Source organism: Puntigrus tetrazona, chromosome 10 (genome assembly GCF_018831695.1).
Source record: "Puntigrus tetrazona isolate hp1 chromosome 10, ASM1883169v1, whole genome shotgun sequence".
NCBI classification, from domain to species: Eukaryota; Metazoa; Chordata; class Actinopteri; order Cypriniformes; family Cyprinidae; genus Puntigrus; species Puntigrus tetrazona.
The window spans coordinates 16,232,702-16,253,751 of NC_056708.1; the positions used below are offsets into that span (position 1 = coordinate 16,232,702).

Sequence of the window (21,050 nt, forward strand, 5' to 3'; positions counted from 1 at the left end):
CATGAATTTTAATGAACGTTTAAACAGCACATTACTTCGGTGAACACGGTAAGCAATAAACAGTTTATTTCAGACCATAAGTGCAATAAAAGGAATGATAGGTTTCAAAGCTTTTAATATAAGTTAAGACAAGACACCAACAGACATCACCATAATTTAAGATGTTAAACATGCTGTGGAAACAAACTAGCCCGAAATTGAGCATAACAATGGTTTTCCCTGTAGTGCCTTGCCTTAGCAGATAATATTTAAGATATGTGGAGATACATTTGCATTTAAGTGTAATGCAAAGCTTCGGAGTCCTCAAAAATGAAAAGTATATGAATCAAGACTAACAACACTTTTGATGTCATGGAGAGCAACAGCGATCGGTTAGGCTGAAGAGAGCTTTAAAATGAATATGCCTTTGCTCCCTATAATCATCTGCCTTAATGATAACAGTCTGATACACATTAAAGAAGCTATTTTTGTAAGAGATTAACAAAATCATAGCCAGATGTAAAAAATCAGTTTTTTTGCTGTTATGTTGAATACAGAGGCCGGTCTGTCTGAAACTGCTCGCAATGGCGTACATGGATATTTTAATTAACTTAAAGAAACATTCCCAGTATGACCAGAGGCAGAGCTAAAAAAAAAAACAACAACAACTGCATATTCAAATATAACGTAACAAGCAGTACGCTATTAAGTGGATGGCTTATGTGATCCTGCACATGAACCATATCATGAAGCCTTCAATCTTTTAAAAGGCCAAAATATGGAATGGCAAAGACAGCACTGCAAAAAAATTATTTTCTTAGCGTTTTTGACTAGTTTTCCCATCACAAATATCTAAATGTTTTTAACTCAAGACATATTTGCTTGAGAATTAAAATGATTTAAGATAAAAAATGTACCACAATCAAGTGCTTTTTATGCTTAAAGCAAGAAAAAAATGTCAATCAGGTATGAAAAATAATCTCGTATTTCTATATATTTTGTTAGTTTTAAGCATGAACTCGTTTGATTTCGAACATTTTGTTTCTCAAATAAACGTGTTGATGTCTGGAAAATAATCTTTTGCAGGGAACACTGAAATATTTACGGGTGAAGAGTGTAATTTCTTCAACATCGAACAGAATGAACTAGTTTTAGACAAATGGAAGCTAAACAGAAGCCATGCATTTCTTTTTTTCCAGTACGCTCTCTTGAGGTCACGACTTATTTTTGCAAATCCGTTTAATGCTGCTTAGTGGCTGGAAACTACACACCTCAACTTTAAGCTCTTATTGGTCACATGTGGATATAACAGAATTAAACTAATAAATACAGACTGCTATGGTGTGATAATAGAGGCCCACTGTCTTTTGTAGCAATGCTCAGCACCGGACCTTCTCGGCCCATTAGGAGCTTCTTGGCAAGTCGCTGTGAGGTTAAGAGCAAAGGCACGTATTTTGAAGCAGAAGCGACGAAATCACCGCAAATCCATCACGGTCACACTCCCGTCTGTGATGGTGACGTGCTGACTAGCCTGGGCACAAAACACAGATGCAGAACCTTCATTATAGAGCGCATTAAGAGGAATGACGACGTAGATCAATCAAACAGGGTCTGTGGAATATTTCACCCAAAAATGAAAATTTGCTGAAAACGTGCTCGCCGACAGGCCATCAAAATGAAAATGATGAAAGTGAATGGGAGCCATCAGAATGAAGACTCCAAACAGCTGATAAAGACATCACAATAATCCACAACTAATCCATATCACTCCAGTCCATCAATTGCTCTAATCTAAGTCTTGTTAATCTAATCTAAGTGACATGGAAAACTGCATGTTTCACGAAACAAATTAACATAAAAACCATTAGCTTCTGGCTCCATGACGCTGCTTTCTCCAGTGAAAAAGTCGTTTCATCTGAATCAAGAGACAAATATGTGCAGATCAAGCATAGTTTAAAATCAGCCCATAACAGGTCTAAACATTTCGATTTGAGAGGACAACAGGAGATGGGCTTTTTCCACTAGAGTAAGTGTTATTCTGGATTAACATAGGCCGCTATTTTGGTGAGAAACTTTGATTTATATTTTAAAAACCCTAATGATGGCTTTGTTTACTAAGAAAGTTTTTGCTTCAGTAGATGTTAATTGCTGAACCGGAGTGGTGCGGGTTACTTGTGGATCATCGTGAGGCTTTTATCAGCTCGTTCTGACGGCACCCATTCACCGCAGAGGATCAAATGGTGAGCAAAGATATAACGCGACATTTATCCAAATCTGTTACAGGAAAGAAACTAAGTATTTCTTGGATGACCTATTTAAGCACTGAGGTTTAATATTCAGGGTTCACTTATCAGGGCTCACTCACAGAGAAGAGGGGCGGCTCTCTTGGATGCGGGTGAAATCCTCTTTGTTTGCAGGACGAGATCTCATCCATCCCGTAGTCTGTCAGCCGAAAGTAGCCAGTCCTGGAGCATAAATCATCAGACTGTTATGTTTCCGTTATACGCGCTAATGCTATCATTTAAACCAAGTAAAAACATACTCATTAAATTTAGGCGAGCACACGATGGCTATAGACTCTGGAAGCATGATTTGATAAGAGCAGTGTGTGTGCAGGTCCACACTGGATAAAAAGGCTGTCTGGGTCGGGTGGGTCTTGTATAAACAAAAAAAAAAAGAGGTTGATTATTGTCAAGACACATATTTACAGTTGATGCTGTAAAAAGAAGTCATGTGACTATGCAGAAAGCCTCATACATGAATCCAGCCCAGTGTAATGAGATCGTTCTGGTCCTGGATTAGGAACAGTTCCTCTTCGTTCTCTGTGTCACAGTAGTCTGGTCCTCCGCACTGCTTGGGTACGATCACGTGTGTCACTGTGAAGGCGTTCTTCATCTACAAACACAAGCAGGCTTTTTTGTTATATGCTCATCATAATACAGATTTCCTCACAAATGTCACTAAGGTTGCAGTTCGCACCAATAATATTTGAGACAGTAAGAAAGATTTATATACACTTCCACTCAAATGTAGTTTTCTGTTTCTTTGTCATTTTATTTGAAAGACATGAGTATTTTTTTTAAGAAATGCATTAATTCGATCAAAATATTACAGTTAAGACCTTTAGATTTTAATTCAAACAAATGCTTGTCTTTTGAACTTTCTATTCATCACAGAATCCTGAGTTTATTTAAAAAAAAAACATAAAATTAGCAAATTTTCTTTCAATCTTGATAATAATATTAAGGTGCTTTTTTGATATTTGAGCTCCAATAATAATTGAAAATAGCTGAACAGCAAATCAACGTAATTCAGAATAATTCTAAAGGATTGTATTACATTGCTAGAAATTTAGCACTGTATTACAGAAATATCTCTTAAAAAAATTTGAATTGGAAAAATGGTTCTTAAAATGACAGTTTTTCGTTTATTTTTAATTTTCTTTAATTATTTTATCATCAACTTATTTAAATTAACTAATAAGTTAAAGGTAGTATAATTATGACGCATAAATACAATTGAAGAATTTTATATTGATATTACAATAACAACGCGCTTAAAGATGTATTATTAATAAATGTATGTAATATAAAAATGTATTAATAACAGTAAACGATTAATGCATTATGACAATATTTTGCACATTAAAGTATTAAAGTATCATGGTTTTTTTCTATATCCATATTAATAAATAAATAGTCCAAAGGCATTACGTAAGAATTTTAAGGTAAAATCTGCTCATTGTTATTAATAAATACTCGTAATAAAAATACTTTATTTTTTCATGCTAAATACAAATAGAATTCTTTATTTTCATAACAAATTAAATCTTAACTTTATTGTAAATTTTTTTGTTTCTGTTAAAAAATTTCTTTTCTTTAGATTTTGACTGAATTATAGACTATTTGACCGAAATGGATAGCTAAAATGAAAAAAACGTATTTTGTCAGTCAGTCTATGTCTTGGACGTACCAGCTTGCCACAGAGAATCCCACAGGTCTCCACGGCCCTTGCTGTGTTGGCATCCGCGAGCTTCAAAAACCTTTGGCACAGCTCGGCCGGCACAAAGAGCTGCCGTAGGCCGTTGACCAGCGCGCCTAAGAAAACACACACAATCCTGACTCAATTACCGAACAACTGTAATTCGGGTCAGCAACGAACAAGGAAGCGCAGACTGAGAGGCCTCACTGTGTCCTGCACTGACGGGGACGCTAGGCTTCAGAGAGCGGTCAAACGCTGGGAGGGGTGAGGTTTGAGAGACGTGGTTCGGGGTTCCTCCGGGGCTCGTGGGCGGTGGAAACGAGGCCTGTGGAGGTCCTTGAACGTCGGGCACCAGGAGATCTCGGGGGGAGATGGGTGACGGCGGGACGCTGAACTCCTGCACGATGCGCTGGCGCTCCTTCTCCAGCTCCTGCCTGCGGATCATCTCCTCGAAGGCGCTGAACTGCTCTTGCTCGCGCTGACGCTGCTGCTGCTCAGCCTGCCTCTGCTTCTCGGCCTCCTGCTCCCGCTGCTTGGCCACTTCTCGAGCCTGGGCTTCATCCTCCACTCGCTGCCAGGAGTCACAGACCCGTCAATAAACACCATTACTTGAATTAGTTTAGTATCATTTAAGAAAAACCTGTAACCCACCTTTCGGACGAGATATTCGGCATGCTCTTTTTCGTACTGCTTGAGAAGCAGCTTTTTCAGTTCCTCAGCTTTCGGGAAAGCAATTTCCTTTAATTTCTAGCACGGAAAAATAAGGGATATTCATTAGCTTGAGCTATTCTATCACACTTGGATGCATGATGAAGGGATGTTAAAAATCACATCTCACCCTCATAGTTTCTTTCTTCTCAGGAATGTTGGCTGTTTTATATTCACGGTGTTTAGGAAGTTTTTCAATAAACAACCTTAAAGGAAGTAAAACGCAGGAACGTTATTTATTATTTTACAAATATTATCCTTTAATAATAATATTTTATACATATTTACTATTTATATGCGTTTAATTTGTAATAGTAATTTTTTTTTTTATTAATATTATTTTAAATATATTAATTTTTATGTATAATAAATGTTTATTTCTAGCATATTAAAAAATATTTCTAGTATATATCAACATCACACAAATCATGCATAGAAACTTAATAACTTAATAAATTGAAGGTAACAAAAATAGTTTTTATATTTAAAGTAATTAATTTTATGTATATATATATTTATAATAAGCTGCTACTTATGAGTGGTTATGTAGTCCATATATGTGTTTTTAATATGGACATATTTGGAGCAGTAGCCAACAATACATTATACGGGTCAAAATAATTTTTCTTTTATGCCAAAAATCACTAGGATATTAAGTAAACATCATGTTACATTAAGATATTTTGTACATTTCCTATCATAAATATATCAAAATTAAATTTTTGATTGGTAATAATAGTAATAAAGAGGCTGCTTTTTCTCGAAATGTCACATACTAAGTTTTATTAAATAAATGTTGACATTTTTGAAGCTGCCGACTTTCCATTTAAGAGTTGGTTCTGCATATTTTTTCAGTCAAGCACCCATTTGAGATTGATGTGCGCTTACGGGCTTGCTCTTGCTGTGCTTACGTGATGTACTTATTGTAAAGAATGAATGCATGCTCGACATTCCCCTCGTCTGCATAGATGTTGGCCATTCGGATGATTTCCATCCCTGAGCGGAAGTACCGACGGGGAGGCACGTCTTCGCTGACGTCTACAGAGCTGCCCAGCTTGGTGAGAGCACGGACCCTCTCCTCAGACGACAGACTGGAGTCACTGTGCTCAGACATGATGGTTCCTGCCTGCAAATCAGTAACACACTGTTAAGAAAACTACTTTGGGTGGAGTAATGAAGTTGATACTCTAAAAAGGGGGTTCAAAAAGCATTTGGGCACTTTAAAATGTCTGAAATTCACAGTCAAAATCAAGTGCTAGTGTAAAATGCAAATAAGTGTCCTTTTCCCTCACTTGGTTTGATATTTTGATCTATAATTCATTTACTTTCCCACATTGCCAAAATACTTTACGTAATTTAAATATGTATACATGTGTATAATAATATGCACTCTACTTATATAAGCTGACTTAACGATACTCGACTTTAAACTGTAGCTTTAAATGAGTCTGGTGGCACCCATTATTGACAGGCCAGGCACCAGCAACAATGATAGCAAGATAAGTCTCGCGTGAAGCTAAGATAACTTTCTTACCTGATTTCACCGCACCCCTTTACGTTTTCAAAGATGCTTCTGTGTTTTTATCTCATATATTTCGTCGTATTTAGACATTGTGAAAACAAAGCTTGTAGTGTTCACATTAACTGTAATAACATATCACTTCCTGCATCGTATTGAAAGACCCCGCCCACTGCAGTCAGCTGACGGTGAGCTCACGCCTCAGACTGACCAATCACGAAGCACTTCTAAACATATTTTTAGAGCGCCGCGCTTCTGTCACTATGACGCCTGCATGTTCCTTCAGGATGACGAAACTCGAATTTATTTACACTTTCAACAGTGTATTAATGCTGTTGCTTTTATTTATATTTTTTTTACACAGAACGGCAGTGTTTTACAAGTTCTAACCAAAATATTTCATGTCATTGTACTTGAGTATTATATTGTAATTTTATTGTCAAATAATAGTTAAAATGCCTTTTTGTAATATTCCATAAAAACAGCAGTTATTATTTTATATAGTGAAATTTGCTCTTTTACAGTTGTGCTGACAAAATATCAATCACTTTATATAGTGTTTTTTAACAATACAGACTGTCAGAGCACTGAACAGTATCAAATAGTGATAGTAACATAAGATTAAACACTTTTAGTGTTTCATTTTCTACAGAGTCCAGGTGAGGTTCAGGAATGGCCATCAGAAGCTTTAAGTTTTATGACGTCGGATTATATGAAATTTTTAATTAAACGCATGATGCCCTTTGTCTAAACAAGATGTCCATGAACTCCGGGAGAAAAATAGACGACACAACTTTAAAAGTACAGCGGGTGTATTTCATTGTACACATGGTTCACCAAATCCATCCTGTTTGCAGCTAAAAAGCTTTTTTTCCCCCCGGTGTCATCTGACTATAAAAGCCACCGCCATTTGAAGCTCTAGCCGTGTCTGACAACTGAATATGTTGGAGATTGTTTTTGGATGAAGATTTGTAGAATCTTTCGACTGGATCTTGCCCTGATGGTGGAAATTGCTTCGACAGTGTTTACATATTTTGCTGTACAACAGAAATATATTCTTTGGTTTTACTCTCCTTGCGATTGCAGATTTATTTTCACTGTCTGTGTGTGTCTGTCGTCGTACTTAATTATAATGTTGTAAATTTCGCCAAATAATTGTTAAAATAACTTTTTGTAATATTCCATGAAACCATGCGATTCTTGATTTGTATATTTAAATTTTGCCCTTTCACAGTTGCGCTGACCAGATATCAAGTTTTCTGAAACAAGAAAAAGTTTGCACCATTATAAGCGCTTGCGCAGACAAACCCTTTTATTAGGTTGAACTCAACCCGGCATCAACCCAGGATTAACCCAGGATCACGGAAATCTAAGTAAATAACAGATCATACATCACCCAGAACACTTTAAGTGATAAAACAACAACAAAAAAATAAAATAAAATACAAAATGCGTAAAATGTAGTAGGATTAAAAAAAACTGTAATTGCACTTGCATTCATTTAAAACGCAAAAATAGATCACCAGCAGTTATGGGTTATGTGTGTGAATTATATCCGCTGGAAAAATGACTTTCTAACAGAACTACGACAAAACCTTGCAGTAATATTATTAGTTAGCAGAGTCTAATAAAACAGTCAACCTCTTTAGTAATTAATTTACTCCACTGAAGAAAAAGTACAGTTCCTCGACAGAGAGAACAATTCAACCATCGGACTAGTAGCTTGTGTTCAGGCCCAGTCCAGCAGTTTAGGTTAAACATGTGAAGTCTCTTCATTTCAGTGATGAGTCCTGTCTTTCGGACCGTTTCTGTGTCTATGTCGAGGTTTTCGATGAGGCCCCGGAGGTCTCCCGGATCCCCCTGGAGGCGCACGTGGATTGTGGTGTGGCTCACCAAACTCATTAGAGGGAAGGGGAGGTGGATAATTTCCAAAGTAGAATCCTCTGGTGCTCCGGTGGGGAAAATGGGGTCCCATGCCCTGCGGTGGATGAGGAATCAAGGGCGGACGGAAGAACTGCTGCTCAGGTGGCACAGACCAAGTCATGCTGTTGTTCTGGTGAAACGGTCTGAGGAGAAATGGTGAGAGTGAGTAAAGAAACAGCTGTAATCCGGTAAAAAAAACCCCGGGAAAGATTGTTTTGATTTCATGGTGACTAAAGATTTGATGATTTGTGCTTACGGAAACTGATTGCGGGATTCCACGTGCCATTGGTAAGGTCTTTGTTCGTTAAAAGGAAGATCGTAGTTACGCTGTTCCCATCGACGATGATAATGAGGAGGAGCTTCAACTTGCGGCTCGCTTGCAAGTCCCTTGGCGGGCACTTGGTCCGGTTCCTCCATGCTCTTATTACTGCACAATAAAAATTGCAAACACGGTGTGTGTGTTATAAATATATAAAATTAAAATTGTTTATTTAAAAAAAAAAAAAAACAGATTCAAATTTATTTTTCACAAATTTTAATTTTTACTGTGTTATGTTTTTATTGTGTTTTGTTGTGCTAAGTTAGTTTTTGTGTTATTTTTACCTAGTCAAAATGACCCAACTGCAGTTTGATTGAGGTTAACTGGAATGCACAATGAAAAAAAAAAAACTAAGATTGTTTTGATTTCATGGTGACTAAAGATTTGATGATTTATGCTTACGAATTTTTTTTAAAATGATTTCTTAAAAAAATAAATAATCAGCCAGCACATGTTTATCTTGGATATTACAAATACTATAAATGTTTTTTTTTAAATTCAGCAAAGAGAAAACCTGTGTACCGTGACCTGAACATTTCTAAAAATGCAATAAAAAGACCTTTTAATTGCTAAAAAGTTTCAACTATCAATCAGATGGCAGAAGGCATGTATTAAGACAGTACAGCAGTTTTAAACATGTTGATTGGACATTTATTAAATTGCTTCATAGGGCTTCTAATGTCACGTAGAAGAGCTCACCTTCTCTTGGGCCCTTTGATCAGGTCATCAAGATAATTCTGCCTCTCAATAGAGTGTCCCCTTGATTCATTGAACACTTGAAAAATCAGAGCAGAGCATTCAAATAAAAATATCTAAAAACATGCAAATACGTTTAGTAAGTTTAAGTGAGGATACTTACATTTAATCGCTTTTTGTGGATTCATCTCATCAACATCAATTAGGTATCTATGACACAATATTAACAGTGACGGCTGCTGGATGCACTAGCTCATCTAAAGACAAAGTTATGGGATCACGAATTTGGAAAAAGAGCAAAAAGAAGGTCATTTTACTCACCGACATATTAAATAGCCAGTGCGATTTAAACCATGCGTGCAATGAACACCAATCAGCTTATCTGTGGAAAAAGGTTTTAAAGGTTATTAAACAGCGTAAATGTTGCAACCTAATTTACTGACGTAACATCACATATTTCTCAGCGGCATGAGGTATTACAAGTCAGGATGGGTCGTTAAAAGAAAAAAAAAGTTTTTGCATTTTGATGAGCATTATTTGTCTGTTTAATAACATGCACTGATGAATTGTTGAATATACAACCAGGAACATGTCCTGCTGTTAAACAAAAAAATTAAAAATAAATAAATATATATATATATATTTTTTTATTCAGCAGGGACGGATTAAATGAATCAAAACTGACATTTATCATGTTAAATTAATACATAACTTAATTTATCATGTTAATTAATAAATACTGTTATTTTGAAATCCTTAAAAAGAAATAAAGCAGCTCAACTGTTTTCAAAATTAATAATATTTTTTTAGCATTAAATCAGCATGTTAAAATGATTTCTGACAGATCATGTGACCCTCAAGAATTGAGTAATGGGTGCTGAAAACTCAGCTTTACCATCATAGGAATAAATTATTTTAAAACACTCAAATAGAAAATAGCTATTTTAAATTGTAATAATTTTTCACATTTTTGTACTGTATTTTTAATAAATAAATGCAGTTGTGCAAAGCATAATAGTCTTTTTATTTTAAAAACCATTTCCAATTTTACATTAAATGTAATTAGCTATAATTTACCATTGTTTTCATTGTCACGCAGAAAATGTCTGACGGCCTTCTTGAAGCTGAGAATGGTGGCATTGCTTGGCACTTCATGCCCTGCTGTGAAGATCTTCAGGTGGTACAAAGTTTTTGGTAAATCCTGACACAAACACGATCACACATTTAGAGACAATCAGTGCAAGAACTTCCCTCCACCCTGATAATAACTCATCAGCTCTAATCTCGTCAAGCTGGATCCTCCAGCAGGGAGGAGATGTTTACACATTTACAAGAGCAAATACGGCAAGCTATTTATTTCGGCTGTAACAGTTCCTACCTCTACATTGTAGTAGCGAGTTGTGAAGGTCAGATCAATGATGAGACCCAGTTCTTGTCCTTCCTTCTCCATCATGCGCACAAGATCAAACGGTCCGAAGGGTTCTGATTGCGTTGAATGGTACCTGAAAGACTAATGCAGAAAGCAGTGGAAATAAACCTAGGTTCTCACGCACATTTCAAACAGGAGGAGTGTCTTCAAACCTGTTTTAAGGGAACTTTAAAGGCAATGAAGCGAGTCCCAGGGATTCGTCTGCCCACCGCCGTATAGTCCGTCCATCTAATGAGACAAACAACTTCAGCAAACGATCCTCAGTGATTCATTTCAGTTGACGAGACGAGTCAAAACAAGTAAAAACCTAACCTGTCAGGAACGCCATTTTTCTTTTTTGCAGGCATGTCTTCACAGCAGCTGCTCTGGCCCTACACTTTCACAAAACACAGATATATCCGATTACATCCCATACACCACCGGAAGCAGAGCTCGTACAAACACCACAACGCGACCTGTTCACGAACTACTTTGATTACGCGTCAGATTTGAGAGTTAACGCGACAAACATCAGAATCACACAGTGGTTTCACTTTCAGCTCTTGCCAAAACAACCTCCGTTTCACGGGTTTACGCTTAGACGCTTTCTTTAAGCGTGTTGGAGTCACGTATCGCGTTAGTGACAGATTCTATAATTTAATACAATAAAGAATGACAAATTTTACTGTAAACCGCTACCTCTGCAAGACTCTCCCACTTCCACGTTACCGACACGGTCGCGTGCCCAACTCCTCTGACGTAATTGATCTGCCGCGCGCTCTGCTGCCGCGCTGAGGCCGGGCGGTGAAACTGCAATCCGGCCCATAGATTGTTTTTACGTCAGAGCCGTTCAGCGTTGCCAAGGCCACAGTTTTCCTGGCTAATTTGGCTACTACTACACTTTTGCCGACTTCAATAAAGTTATATTTAGCTCCTGGCATAAAAATGCGATAAATATAACACGTTAACTATAAAGTTTTGATAATGGCTCGAATGAGTCCAAAAACAAAAAAACAAAAAAAAATGAATAAATAATATACAGTGTGGACACAAATATAGCTAACGTAGGGTTGGAAACAAGTTATTGTTGTTGTTTTTAATACACACACAAAAAAAATTAAGTGTTTCAGTCATTTTGGTGGAATGATACCCTCACCTTGTTCCTCGGACACTTTCAATCGAGTGCATTTGTGGATATGTGACCCTGGACCACAAAACCAGTCAAGGTTTTCCACTGATGTGCGGTTTGTTATGATAGGGCAATGTTTGGCCGAGATACAACAATTTGAAAGTCTGGAATCTGTGGGTGCACAAAACAGTAAAATATTGAGAAAATTGCATTTAAAGTTGTCCAAATGAAGTTCTTAGCACTGCTTATTACTAATCAAACATGAAGTTCTGATATATTCATGGTAGAAAATTTACTTAATGATTTTTGGCAGAAACTAAATATTTGTGACCCATACAGTGTATTTTTGGCTATAGCTACAAAGCAATAGTTTTGTGGTCCAGGGTCACAAATATACATAAAAAAGCATAATGAGTAAACTAGAACTTGAATGCTATTTGTTGCAGAAGGACCAAGAACACTTGGGTTTTTCTATAAGGTAAACAGACCAAGGAAGGATGGCACAAAGGGGGAAAGCTGCAATTTATGTAATTAAAAGGAATGTTTCTCTGGAGCCATGCATAATTCCACATATGACCTTGTGAATGTTTGCCTATAATTGAGTTTTTTGACTTTGGTTGGTTTCAAATCAACCAAAGATATTATAAATAATGGGCTACACTCTATTTATAATATCTGTTGGCCAATGCTTATTTTTGCATGTTAACTTATAATAATTGTTCAGTTCACATAAGGTAGGCTGTTGAGGAAGTCTGAGACGAGGGGAATGCAGTGTAAAATTATCAAAGGGAAAATTCTTCTAGGGTTAAACTATGCATGCCACCGAACGTCACATGTCCCGTCTGTTCAACTCCAGATCACGCTTTCAGTTAGACTGAATATAATAGTTTAAAAAAATTTCAAACAAATTAATGTTCTCAGCGAAAAATGAGACTGGGAGTAGTTGTCAGACACAGCGGCTGGAGCTAATAATAATAATAATAATAATTCACTACCCTGTAGAGTAAATACCTTAAAAACACCTGAAAGGTTTATTATGTTGGCAGTTATTTGAGAACCCAAGGGAGACTTCACAGAGTTTGTGACAAAAAGGTATAGTCTAGAACCGACATTCTCCATTAAAGGGAAGTGAGTACATGCAAATAAGGGCTGGACTAGAGTATATATATGCAGGCAGACTCCTTAGTGAACTTACCTATCTTATGCAATATCCACAATTCAATTAAAATGAGCCCATCATGACATACTGATGTTTCCTCTAATAAATAAAAACAAAATCTGCTTCTTTTTTTGTCTAAATTCGTGTTTAACAGTAAATTATTAGCAAGCACAGATTAAATGCGATTATAACTCTATGAGTGAGTTTGCACAGAAAATATTGTGTCAATATGAATTAGTCCTGACTATGATAATCACGGTAGCCTACGTTCTTGTATTGTAACAATCAGAGTAACTTGCACAATTTATTCAGAAAACTTGCTAACTTGCATTTCATCCTCAGAGAGCAAGAAGACAGTGAAAGAGTGTTTTTTGGGAGTCATATCGAGTCACGGTGAGGAGGGTGTTGTGTTCGGCGCTGACGGACGTGCTGTGAAACTGGTCGAGATCTACAGCTGCTTTGGAGGACCTTCAATGGCAGACAAGAGCAAGCTCTTTCTGGTCCAGGTACATTTTGTGGAAACTGTATCACAGACAAACCTGTACTTCAGCGAATATTGGTTTTGTTGATAATACATTCTACTCTAGAAATCCTTTGACTCTTTAGTACTCCTCGAGCATTTGAAATCTAAAAATGTTGCATTCACCAAGTCATGCTTGGATGTTAAATGTTCACTGCATGTTTATGATTATCATATCTCTCTGCTCTCCAGGCTTGTCGAGGGAGTGAGCTGGATGAAGGTGTGAAGGTGGAGACAGACTCTTCATCCTCAGAGGAAGAGGACGGCATATCTGGGCTGTTTTCCATTCCTGTCGACACAGCAGTCATGTACGCCACATCTCCAGGTGTGATTTATTAACTCTCCACATCATTTGCATAGCTTGTGAAGTTACAAACTCTTCAGTTCTTCACTCACGCTCGTTTGTTTTATAGGTTACGGTGCATTCATGCATCCTCTGGGCTCGGAGCTGATTCAAACCTTTTGTAAATTTCTAGAAGATCAGAGGTCCAGATCTGGAGATCACAAGACTTCTGACTCGAATAAACTACCAGGTGGCCTACAACTTTGAGTCCAGAGGGAAGACGTTGGGCGGCAAGAAGCAGATGCCTTGCTTTGTGACTCGATTTACCAGAGAGGTTTTCCCGTTCAGAAAGATGGCAGCAGAAGGAGATTTGCGCTTGACCTTCGCAGCAACGCAGCTTATCGATGAACCCAAACGATCACGGAAGAGCTCCATCAGCTGAGCAGACACTGACTGGAAGATTATGTGGAGACACTATGTTAGACATTATCTTATTTGATGAGATAACATAGCATCACGAAATAGCGATGGCAATAGGAAGTGAAGTATTGGGAAACGTGCAAGGAACTTGTTTTACATCTTTTCACAATTTTCTGTTGCATTTGAAATAGCATTGGTGAAAAAAAATTAAATATGAAAAAATACATGTGTATATAAATCTTGAAAGTGCTGTTTACCTGTATCGTATGTGATATTAAATGAATTATTGAACTCAATGTTTACTAAATTCAAATTGTGCTCTGTTGCAACAGAATATTAATAAAACACCGTTTCTGGGAAACACATGTGGATATCATAATTCTGATCCTGATTGAATTTGAAAAAACAAGTCAAGCCCAGGTTTCTGTGACTCATGATTGCGTAATGTTCAAACTTTGTCCTTGATATATTTACTGTACTTCAAGGTGTGAGTGTTTATTACACGTATACTTTTCTCATATGATGTGAGTTGACAGCCAATCCAGACATGCAGGATTTCAACACAGCCTGTTGGTCACAAACACTAATGCCAGGTTTCGTTTAACTGTGTGTAGAATGATGTCTATTATGTGTGCTTAGTGAGTTGTTCGGTATGTTACCACACGGCTTAAAATAGTTTTAAGTCATAATTTGCACTTTTTAGATTTACAATAATTAAAAAGTGTTTTTTGGCTGCCCATAGTGACAAATAAAGTTGGTGAAAACTTTACAGTAACCTGAACTGTTGAAAATAAGAGTGAAAATTAGATATAAAATGAATAAAAGAAAAAATAAGAAACATTAAATGAATGTCTGGTATGTGAATAAGACAGACTGATATGAAGTAAACCATACAGGAACTATCAGAACGATGTTGTAATAATTATCTATGAGCATCTTAACCTGAGACACATGCATCTTTTTACTTTTCGTGAAGGATCGGAACACACTGTACCAGGAGTACTTTATCAAGAATAACAGCAGGCGATCCACATGTAGTCTGCTTACGGTTTTACATTCATAAATGATAAGCAGCTAATGCTATACATCTAAAGGCCCACAAAGTACAGCAGATATCAAACTTCATTTAAGTGGTGAAAAAAGCTTTTAATTAGTCTATGAATTAAATATTTATTTTTATTATTATTATTACACTGTGAAAACAATTCATAAAATTTACAGTAAAAAACTGGCAGCTTTGGTTGCTGGAATTTAACCGTAAAAAATATTGGTAACAACGTTTTAGGTTTTAAAGGTTTTAACTTAAATTTACAGTTAAATACCATAATTTTATTAACTGATATAACATTAAAACACCAACATATTAAAGTACTGAAATCTGTTTTGTACCTTTGAAACGCACTGACAACCACCAGTGCAGGTGGTGATGAGAAAGTCATATGATCAACCAAAGCCCATCACAAGAAGCTTTTAAATAGCAACGTGTATAGAAGGTGCACAATGTCATTCACACAAACATTAAATTAACTGAAATATGCAATAAACATTAATTTAACAACATAAGATGTACTATACAACCCTAATAAAAATAACTGATAAGAAAAACTAAAAAGAAATATAGTGATTTTAGAGAAAAAACATCAAATACAAACTAAATTTGAAATGCAATGCAGGGAATTCTGGGAAAGTCAATTTACGTTTTTTTCCTGTAAATTTTACAGGAATTTACCGTTGACCATTTAACAGATTTTTACTGTAGCATTTTAAAAAAAATCTATTAAAATCATGGTCATTTTAGAGCGTATTTATATCTAAAAATAAATAAATAAAACAACACCTACCTGAAAAATTATTAAAGAGGTCATTGGATGCCCATTTTCTAATTGTTGATATGATTCTTTAGGGCCTCAATGAAAAGTCTATAACATGGTAAAAATGAATGGTAGTGTAAAAAAACACAGTTTTTAGCCTGTCAAAAACCGCACAGAGCAACCCGATTTATTGCATGTCTCTTTAAATGATAATGAGCTCAGCTTTAGTCGTGAAGCTTTCTAACTAGCACATTATAAGGGAAGGCAGTTTGAAAAGATTAATAAAAGAACCTTATACTCCCTTTGTAAGTGAGGCTAGATGATTTGTGCAAACATAAATGCATTTAGGTAGATCGATATTTGATTTAATAACAAACTTAATTCGCTTCATCTTCAGCGACGCACATGTTGGGAGTAAATGACAACTGCTATGATTATTATTACATCCAACAATGAAATAGCTCAAAGGTTAGGAGACATTTTTTGTGTAAAACTTCAAGTGCAGCTGTCTACGGCTCACTCAGGGCGGGACTAAGGTAAAGCAGCAGTGTCAATCAACTATCGTGGGAGGGGCCTGGGTCTGTGATGTCATACAGCCAAGAATACGGTTGCAGAGGCAATTTGCTGCTCACACAATGTTGTAAATCATCTGTCTACTGTGTGCATATCCACCCTTTCTTGGGACAAATAAAGGTGTGCGATCTCACCATAAGTTTTTGTAAGCAAGCAGAAACTTCTACTATGTGACTAAATCACTTAGTGTGTGTGTGTGTGTGTGTGTGTGTGTGTGTATATATATATATATATATATATATATATATATATATATATATATATATATATATTAGTGCTGTTGCATAATCACATCTAAAATAAATGTTTTTCTTTATATAATATGTGTTTGTACTGTGTTTTTTTTAATATGCATTTTGTTAGCTAAAGTTGAAGCTGCTGACTTTCTTCTGACAAGGAATTACCGGTGTTGCGTAGGTAAGACTGATAACACAGGAAATGCTGGGAGGAAATTCCATTTATGTCGTGACACACTGAAAAAAGCCATAAATGCTGTACTCACCAATTATATGACTCTCAGACAGACTCTCATAAAGCAGGCTCTTCTCATTCTATGACTGCATTGGACCTCAGTGTCTGACAGAAGAGAGGTGAAGATGACGTCTTGTAAACTTTCTTTGACAGAAAACAAGAGAATGAAGAACAGGGCTTTGATAGTGTCCGTGGAGAACTTCTATCCAGGTGCGGGTCTGAAGAACAGGAACGGTGTGAAGAGAGACACTCGAAGACTTCACAAAATCCTCAGCAAGCTCGGCTTCTCTGTGGACATCAGAATGGACATCGGAGCAGATGAGATCTATGAAGCATTTAAAGCAGGTAATGATATTTAATCTAATAATTTTATATTTCACATCTGCAACCCCCTCCTCTTCAATTTCTTAAAAACACATTACATAAGGTCATTTATTGGTGGCAAAGTCCCATGCTTGTTAATAACTGTTCGTATTTATCAGCAAGCACAGATTAAGCTGATTTATCTCTGGCACAAACTCTTTCAACTTGATGAAAAACAACTTGATTTTAATCCGCAAAGAAATGAAGATTCGTGTTGGGTTTGGTGAATTTTGCAATCATCAGAAATTAATTAGTGAATCATATAAGCAATAAAACTACTAGCCGATGACTAAAAGTCACACAGACTCAAATCTGAACACATAATACGTGGCATGAATGAGTAAGATCAACAACGACAGCTTATTAGACACGCATTCAGAATCTGTCCATATATTTAATTACACTATTATGACTATTTCTTATGAATTCCATCTCCTCCATCCTCAGAGAGCAAGAAGACAGTGAAAGAGTGTTTTTTGGGAGTCATATCCAGTCACGGTGAGGAGGGTGTTGTGTTCGGCGCTGACGGACGTGCTGTGAAACTGGTCGAGATCTACAGCTGCTTTGGAGGACCTTCAATGGCAGACAAGAGCAAGCTCTTTCTGGTCCAGGTACATTTTGTGGAAACCGTTTTACTCCTATTCTGGCATAAGATCCTGTACTTCAGCGAATATTGGCGGTTTTGTTGATAATACATTCTACTCTAGAAATCCTTTGACTCTTTAGTACTCCTCGAGCATTTGAAATCTAAAAATGTTGCATTCACCAAGTCATGCATGGATGTTAAATGTTCACTGCATGTTTATGATTATCATATCTCTCTGCTCTCCAGGCTTGTCGAGGGAGTGAGCTGGATGAAGGTGTGAAGGTGGAGACAGACTCTTCATCCTCAGAGGAAGAGGACGGCATATCTGGGCTGTTTTCCATTCCTGTCGACACAGCAGTCATGTACGCCACATCTCCAGGTGTGATTTATTAACTCTCCACATCATTTGCATAGCTTGTGAAGTTACAAACTCTTCAGTTCTTCACTCACGCTCGCTTGTTTTATAGGTTACGGTGCATTCATGCATCCTCTGGGCTCGGAGCTGATTCAAACCTTTTGTAAATTTCTAGAAGATGAAGGAGGTCCAGATCTGGAGATCACAAGACTTCTGACTCGAATAAACTACCAGGTGGCCTACAACTTTGAGTCCAGAGGGAAAACGTTGGGCGGCAAGAAGCAGATGCCTTGCTTTGTGACTCGATTTACCAGAGAGGTTTTCCCGTTCAGAAAGACGGCAGCAGAAGGAGATTTGCGTTTGACCTTCGCAGCAACGCAGCTTATCGATGAACCCAAACGATCACGGAAGAGCTCCATCAGCTGAGCAGACACTGACTGCAAGATTATGTGATTCATCTTAACTCTTCTGTAGCATCTCTCAAAGTATCTCACAGCAGACTGATAATGAATCAAGTGACGTCATGTCACGTAAAGTTTCATGTCCAGCAGGAAGTGAGCGGTTGAGAAATTTGCATAACGTGAAATGATGTGCATTTTTAGTGCGTCATGTGTTTTTGCTATTGCTACCTCATTATGTATATAATGTATTATAAATGTATATATATTTGAAAAAATAAATGTATAAATGTAAATATTTTCCAAATATATACTGTATATGTCTCATGCTGAGCAAGGCTGACTAATGCTACATTTATTAAATAAAATAAATATTAAAATAAACAACATTACATATCATTTTTATTTAAATAGCTGTTTTGATCATATGATCTTTTTCCATAAAATATTATAATCATTTTAATACTGATTTTGTGCTCAATAAACATTTTTTTAATTATTATCAGTGCTTATAAGAGTAGTGCTGCTTGATAAAATAAAAATGTAAAAATAATTTATTATTTTTGATTAATCGAAAACCCAAATTAATATTTTTATTTATAATAGAAACATATACTTTTATTTTAGCAAGGAGTTGATCAAATGTAAAGACTGATTTTTTTTTTAAATATATAAATGATAAATGACAAGCCCAACACTTTTGACGCGTGTATATACTTAAAGTAATCAAGAACCATTTAAATAATTTACAATTTAAGAATATAAGCATTACTGACGTTCGTTATTAAATATAACAAGTATGGTCATGTAAAAGAAGAGCCTGAAATGGGTCATCTTTGCAAATGAAATGACTGGGGACATAACTGACCTAAATGACAACAATAAAACTAAAATAAATAAATAAATAAATAAATAAATATCAAGCGATTGTGTTTAGTTTCAAAAACACAACCTTTACATAAGGTCTGTCACATTTCATTGTATTTCTGATGATTTCAGAGAAAAGTAATGTCACAGAAATGTTGATTGTATGCTTTCTGAATTCAAAATAAAACTGAAAGAAAGTTCAGCTCTCTGTGACTAATGATGTGTTAGTCACACTTTGCCCCTGACATTTTTTTTTACTGTAATTGAAAGTGTGCACAGGATTGCACGTGAACGAATGAAATCACGCGAATGAACAGCAGATCCAGACATGCAGGATTTCATCAGTGCACACGGACTGCTGAGCACAAATACTGATGCCAGAAGACATATGAATATAATTAACTCAAGAAAAAAAAATTCAGATGGCTTAATCTTCTCAGGAAAAAGGTACACATATAACATAAACCTGAACTGACTGGTTATTTAATTTCGGGCAACAACGGGGAAACTGCTTTTTGCAGCAGAGATTTCCAGATTTGCGTCAGAAATAAAAATGAACAAAACAAATCTACCCTGAAAAACACTGCAGAGCGCGTGTGACAACTAACCCCGGGGGTGTTACAGAAAGGAGGTTATGTGGCATACTCGGGTACGTCAACCAGTAAGTAACCAGATAACCTCAGCTTTCAGTTCCAAAACGGAGGCAATTTTCAGGGAATAAAAGTAGCTATAGCAACTCTCTGAAGATAACCTGAAGATAAGAGTAGGTTATGTTACAGGGTTAGCTTTCTGCAGAGCGATCGGTGTGACAGATTGCACACAATAGTACATATTATTACAATAAAGATGTTTATACATACTCAAGATATATATATATATATATATATATATATATATATATATATATATATATATATATATATATATATATATACACACACATATATTTCTATAAGCTTGAGTATGTATAAACATCTTTATTCTAATATTATATAATATGTATATAATGTGTTTTTATAATAAAAATCTTATATGACTTATTATATAATTAGCTTCAAACAAACAATACAGCGCTTATTCTCCACGATTAAAGATTAAACGAAAAAACCACAGCAACAACAAACGATTGCACAAGAACACGTCAGGTGGCGACATGCAGTAAGTGTGCAAGTAACCTCTGAGCAGAAGAAGAAAGAAACGGCGTGGCTCGCTTTTTCTAGGCGTCGGTTTCCATGGAGACTCGTCGATTCGTCGCTCTGTCGAGAACGTCTTGTATTTTAACCAGGAACGCACTCCGAGCGAATGCCGAACAGAAGCGAGCATCCCCATGCCCTGCTCCCTCGAAGCGTGTTCTTTTAAGGGCGCAGGGCGTTTCTGTCTCGTATAAGCGTTTGGAAGCCTCTTGATGAACAGAGCGACGGAACAAACGTTACCTTGACAACACCCGTGAGCGCGCGCAGCATTCAGCTCTCCAACAGATGTTGCAAATACATATTACTTCTTCTTATTATTTTATTTAAACGTCGTCTCGCCGTGTCTTAATTATCATAATTGTTTTCTAACTTAAAGTGCTTAAACTTAC

At 36.5% G+C, this 21,050-nt stretch overlaps 3 protein-coding genes, 1 long non-coding RNA gene and 1 pseudogene across 5 annotated transcripts; 2 read left to right on the forward strand and 3 right to left on the reverse strand.

The window, feature by feature from the left end:
- Positions 1–44: 44 nt before the first annotated feature.
- stambpa (STAM binding protein a) lies at positions 45–6,368 on the reverse strand. Its single transcript, XM_043250244.1, has 10 exons — positions 6,203–6,368; positions 5,580–5,794; positions 4,799–4,874; positions 4,612–4,707; positions 4,168–4,531; positions 3,952–4,076; positions 2,737–2,874; positions 2,522–2,634; positions 2,345–2,444; positions 45–1,510 (listed from the first exon to the last, which is right to left on the reverse strand). The coding sequence occupies exons 2-10, from the start codon at positions 5,780–5,782 to the stop codon at positions 1,454–1,456; spliced, it is 1,272 nt and encodes a 423-aa protein (XP_043106179.1). The 5' UTR covers positions 5,783–5,794; positions 6,203–6,368; the 3' UTR covers positions 45–1,453.
- Positions 6,369–7,474: 1,106 nt separating this feature from the next.
- Positions 7,475–11,332, reverse strand: dusp11 (dual specificity phosphatase 11 (RNA/RNP complex 1-interacting)). 2 transcript variants are annotated; one of them, XM_043250245.1, is made up of 10 exons: positions 11,233–11,332; positions 10,867–10,925; positions 10,707–10,782; positions 10,504–10,635; positions 10,203–10,326; positions 9,447–9,507; positions 9,289–9,335; positions 9,129–9,204; positions 8,367–8,537; positions 7,475–8,253 (listed from the first exon to the last, which is right to left on the reverse strand). In XM_043250245.1, exons 2-10 carry the CDS (start codon positions 10,899–10,901, stop codon positions 7,965–7,967), a joined length of 1,011 nt encoding a protein of 336 aa, XP_043106180.1. In that variant the 5' UTR covers positions 10,902–10,925; positions 11,233–11,332; the 3' UTR covers positions 7,475–7,964. The 2 variants fall into 2 exon arrangements, with proteins under 2 accessions (XP_043106180.1, XP_043106181.1); XM_043250246.1 differs by having other exon boundaries at positions 10,867–10,930; positions 11,233–11,323.
- Positions 11,333–12,590: 1,258 nt separating this feature from the next.
- LOC122352561 lies at positions 12,591–14,389 on the forward strand (annotated as a pseudogene).
- Positions 13,952–17,048, reverse strand: LOC122352562. The gene is made up of 3 exons (XR_006251885.1): positions 16,931–17,048; positions 15,886–15,963; positions 13,952–14,077 (listed from the first exon to the last, which is right to left on the reverse strand). It is a non-coding gene; the product is annotated as an uncharacterized LOC122352562 (long non-coding RNA).
- LOC122352560 (caspase-7-like) lies at positions 16,933–19,062 on the forward strand. The gene is made up of 4 exons (XM_043250002.1): positions 16,933–17,244; positions 17,710–17,873; positions 18,095–18,227; positions 18,316–19,062. The coding sequence occupies exons 1-4, from the start codon at positions 17,025–17,027 to the stop codon at positions 18,627–18,629; spliced, it is 831 nt and encodes a 276-aa protein (XP_043105937.1). The 5' UTR covers positions 16,933–17,024; the 3' UTR covers positions 18,630–19,062.
- Positions 19,063–21,050: the final 1,988 nt, after the last annotated feature.

Bases quoted from the DNA above. Each gene is read 5' to 3' on its own strand.
- dusp11 (XM_043250245.1), bottom strand. From the start codon at position 10,901: ATGCCTGCAAAAAAGAAAAATGGCGTTCCTGACAG. The intron at 10,636-10,706 runs GTTTGAAGACAC...TTTCTGCATTAG, and splicing joins TTAAAGTTCCCTTAAAACAG to TCTTTCAGGTACCATTCAAC. The intron at 9,205-9,288 runs GTAAGTATCCTC...TGATTTTTCAAG, and splicing joins TCCACAAAAAGCGATTAAAT to TGTTCAATGAATCAAGGGGA.
- LOC122352560 (XM_043250002.1), top strand. From the start codon at position 17,025: ATGACGTCTTGTAAACTTTCTTTGACAGAAAACAAGAGAATGAAGAAC. The intron at 17,245-17,709 runs GTAATGATATTT...CTCCATCCTCAG, and splicing joins CTATGAAGCATTTAAAGCAG to AGAGCAAGAAGACAGTGAAA. The intron at 17,874-18,094 runs GTACATTTTGTG...TCTGCTCTCCAG, and splicing joins GCAAGCTCTTTCTGGTCCAG to GCTTGTCGAGGGAGTGAGCT.
- stambpa (XM_043250244.1), bottom strand. From the start codon at position 5,782: ATGTCTGAGCACAGTGACTCCAGTCTGTCGTCTGAGGAGAGGGTCCGT. The intron at 4,875-5,579 runs GTAAGCACAGCA...ACTTCCTTTAAG, and splicing joins CTTTACAATAAGTACATCAC to GTTGTTTATTGAAAAACTTC. The intron at 4,077-4,167 runs GTGAGGCCTCTC...GTGTTTTCTTAG, and splicing joins CCCCGTCAGTGCAGGACACA to GCGCGCTGGTCAACGGCCTA.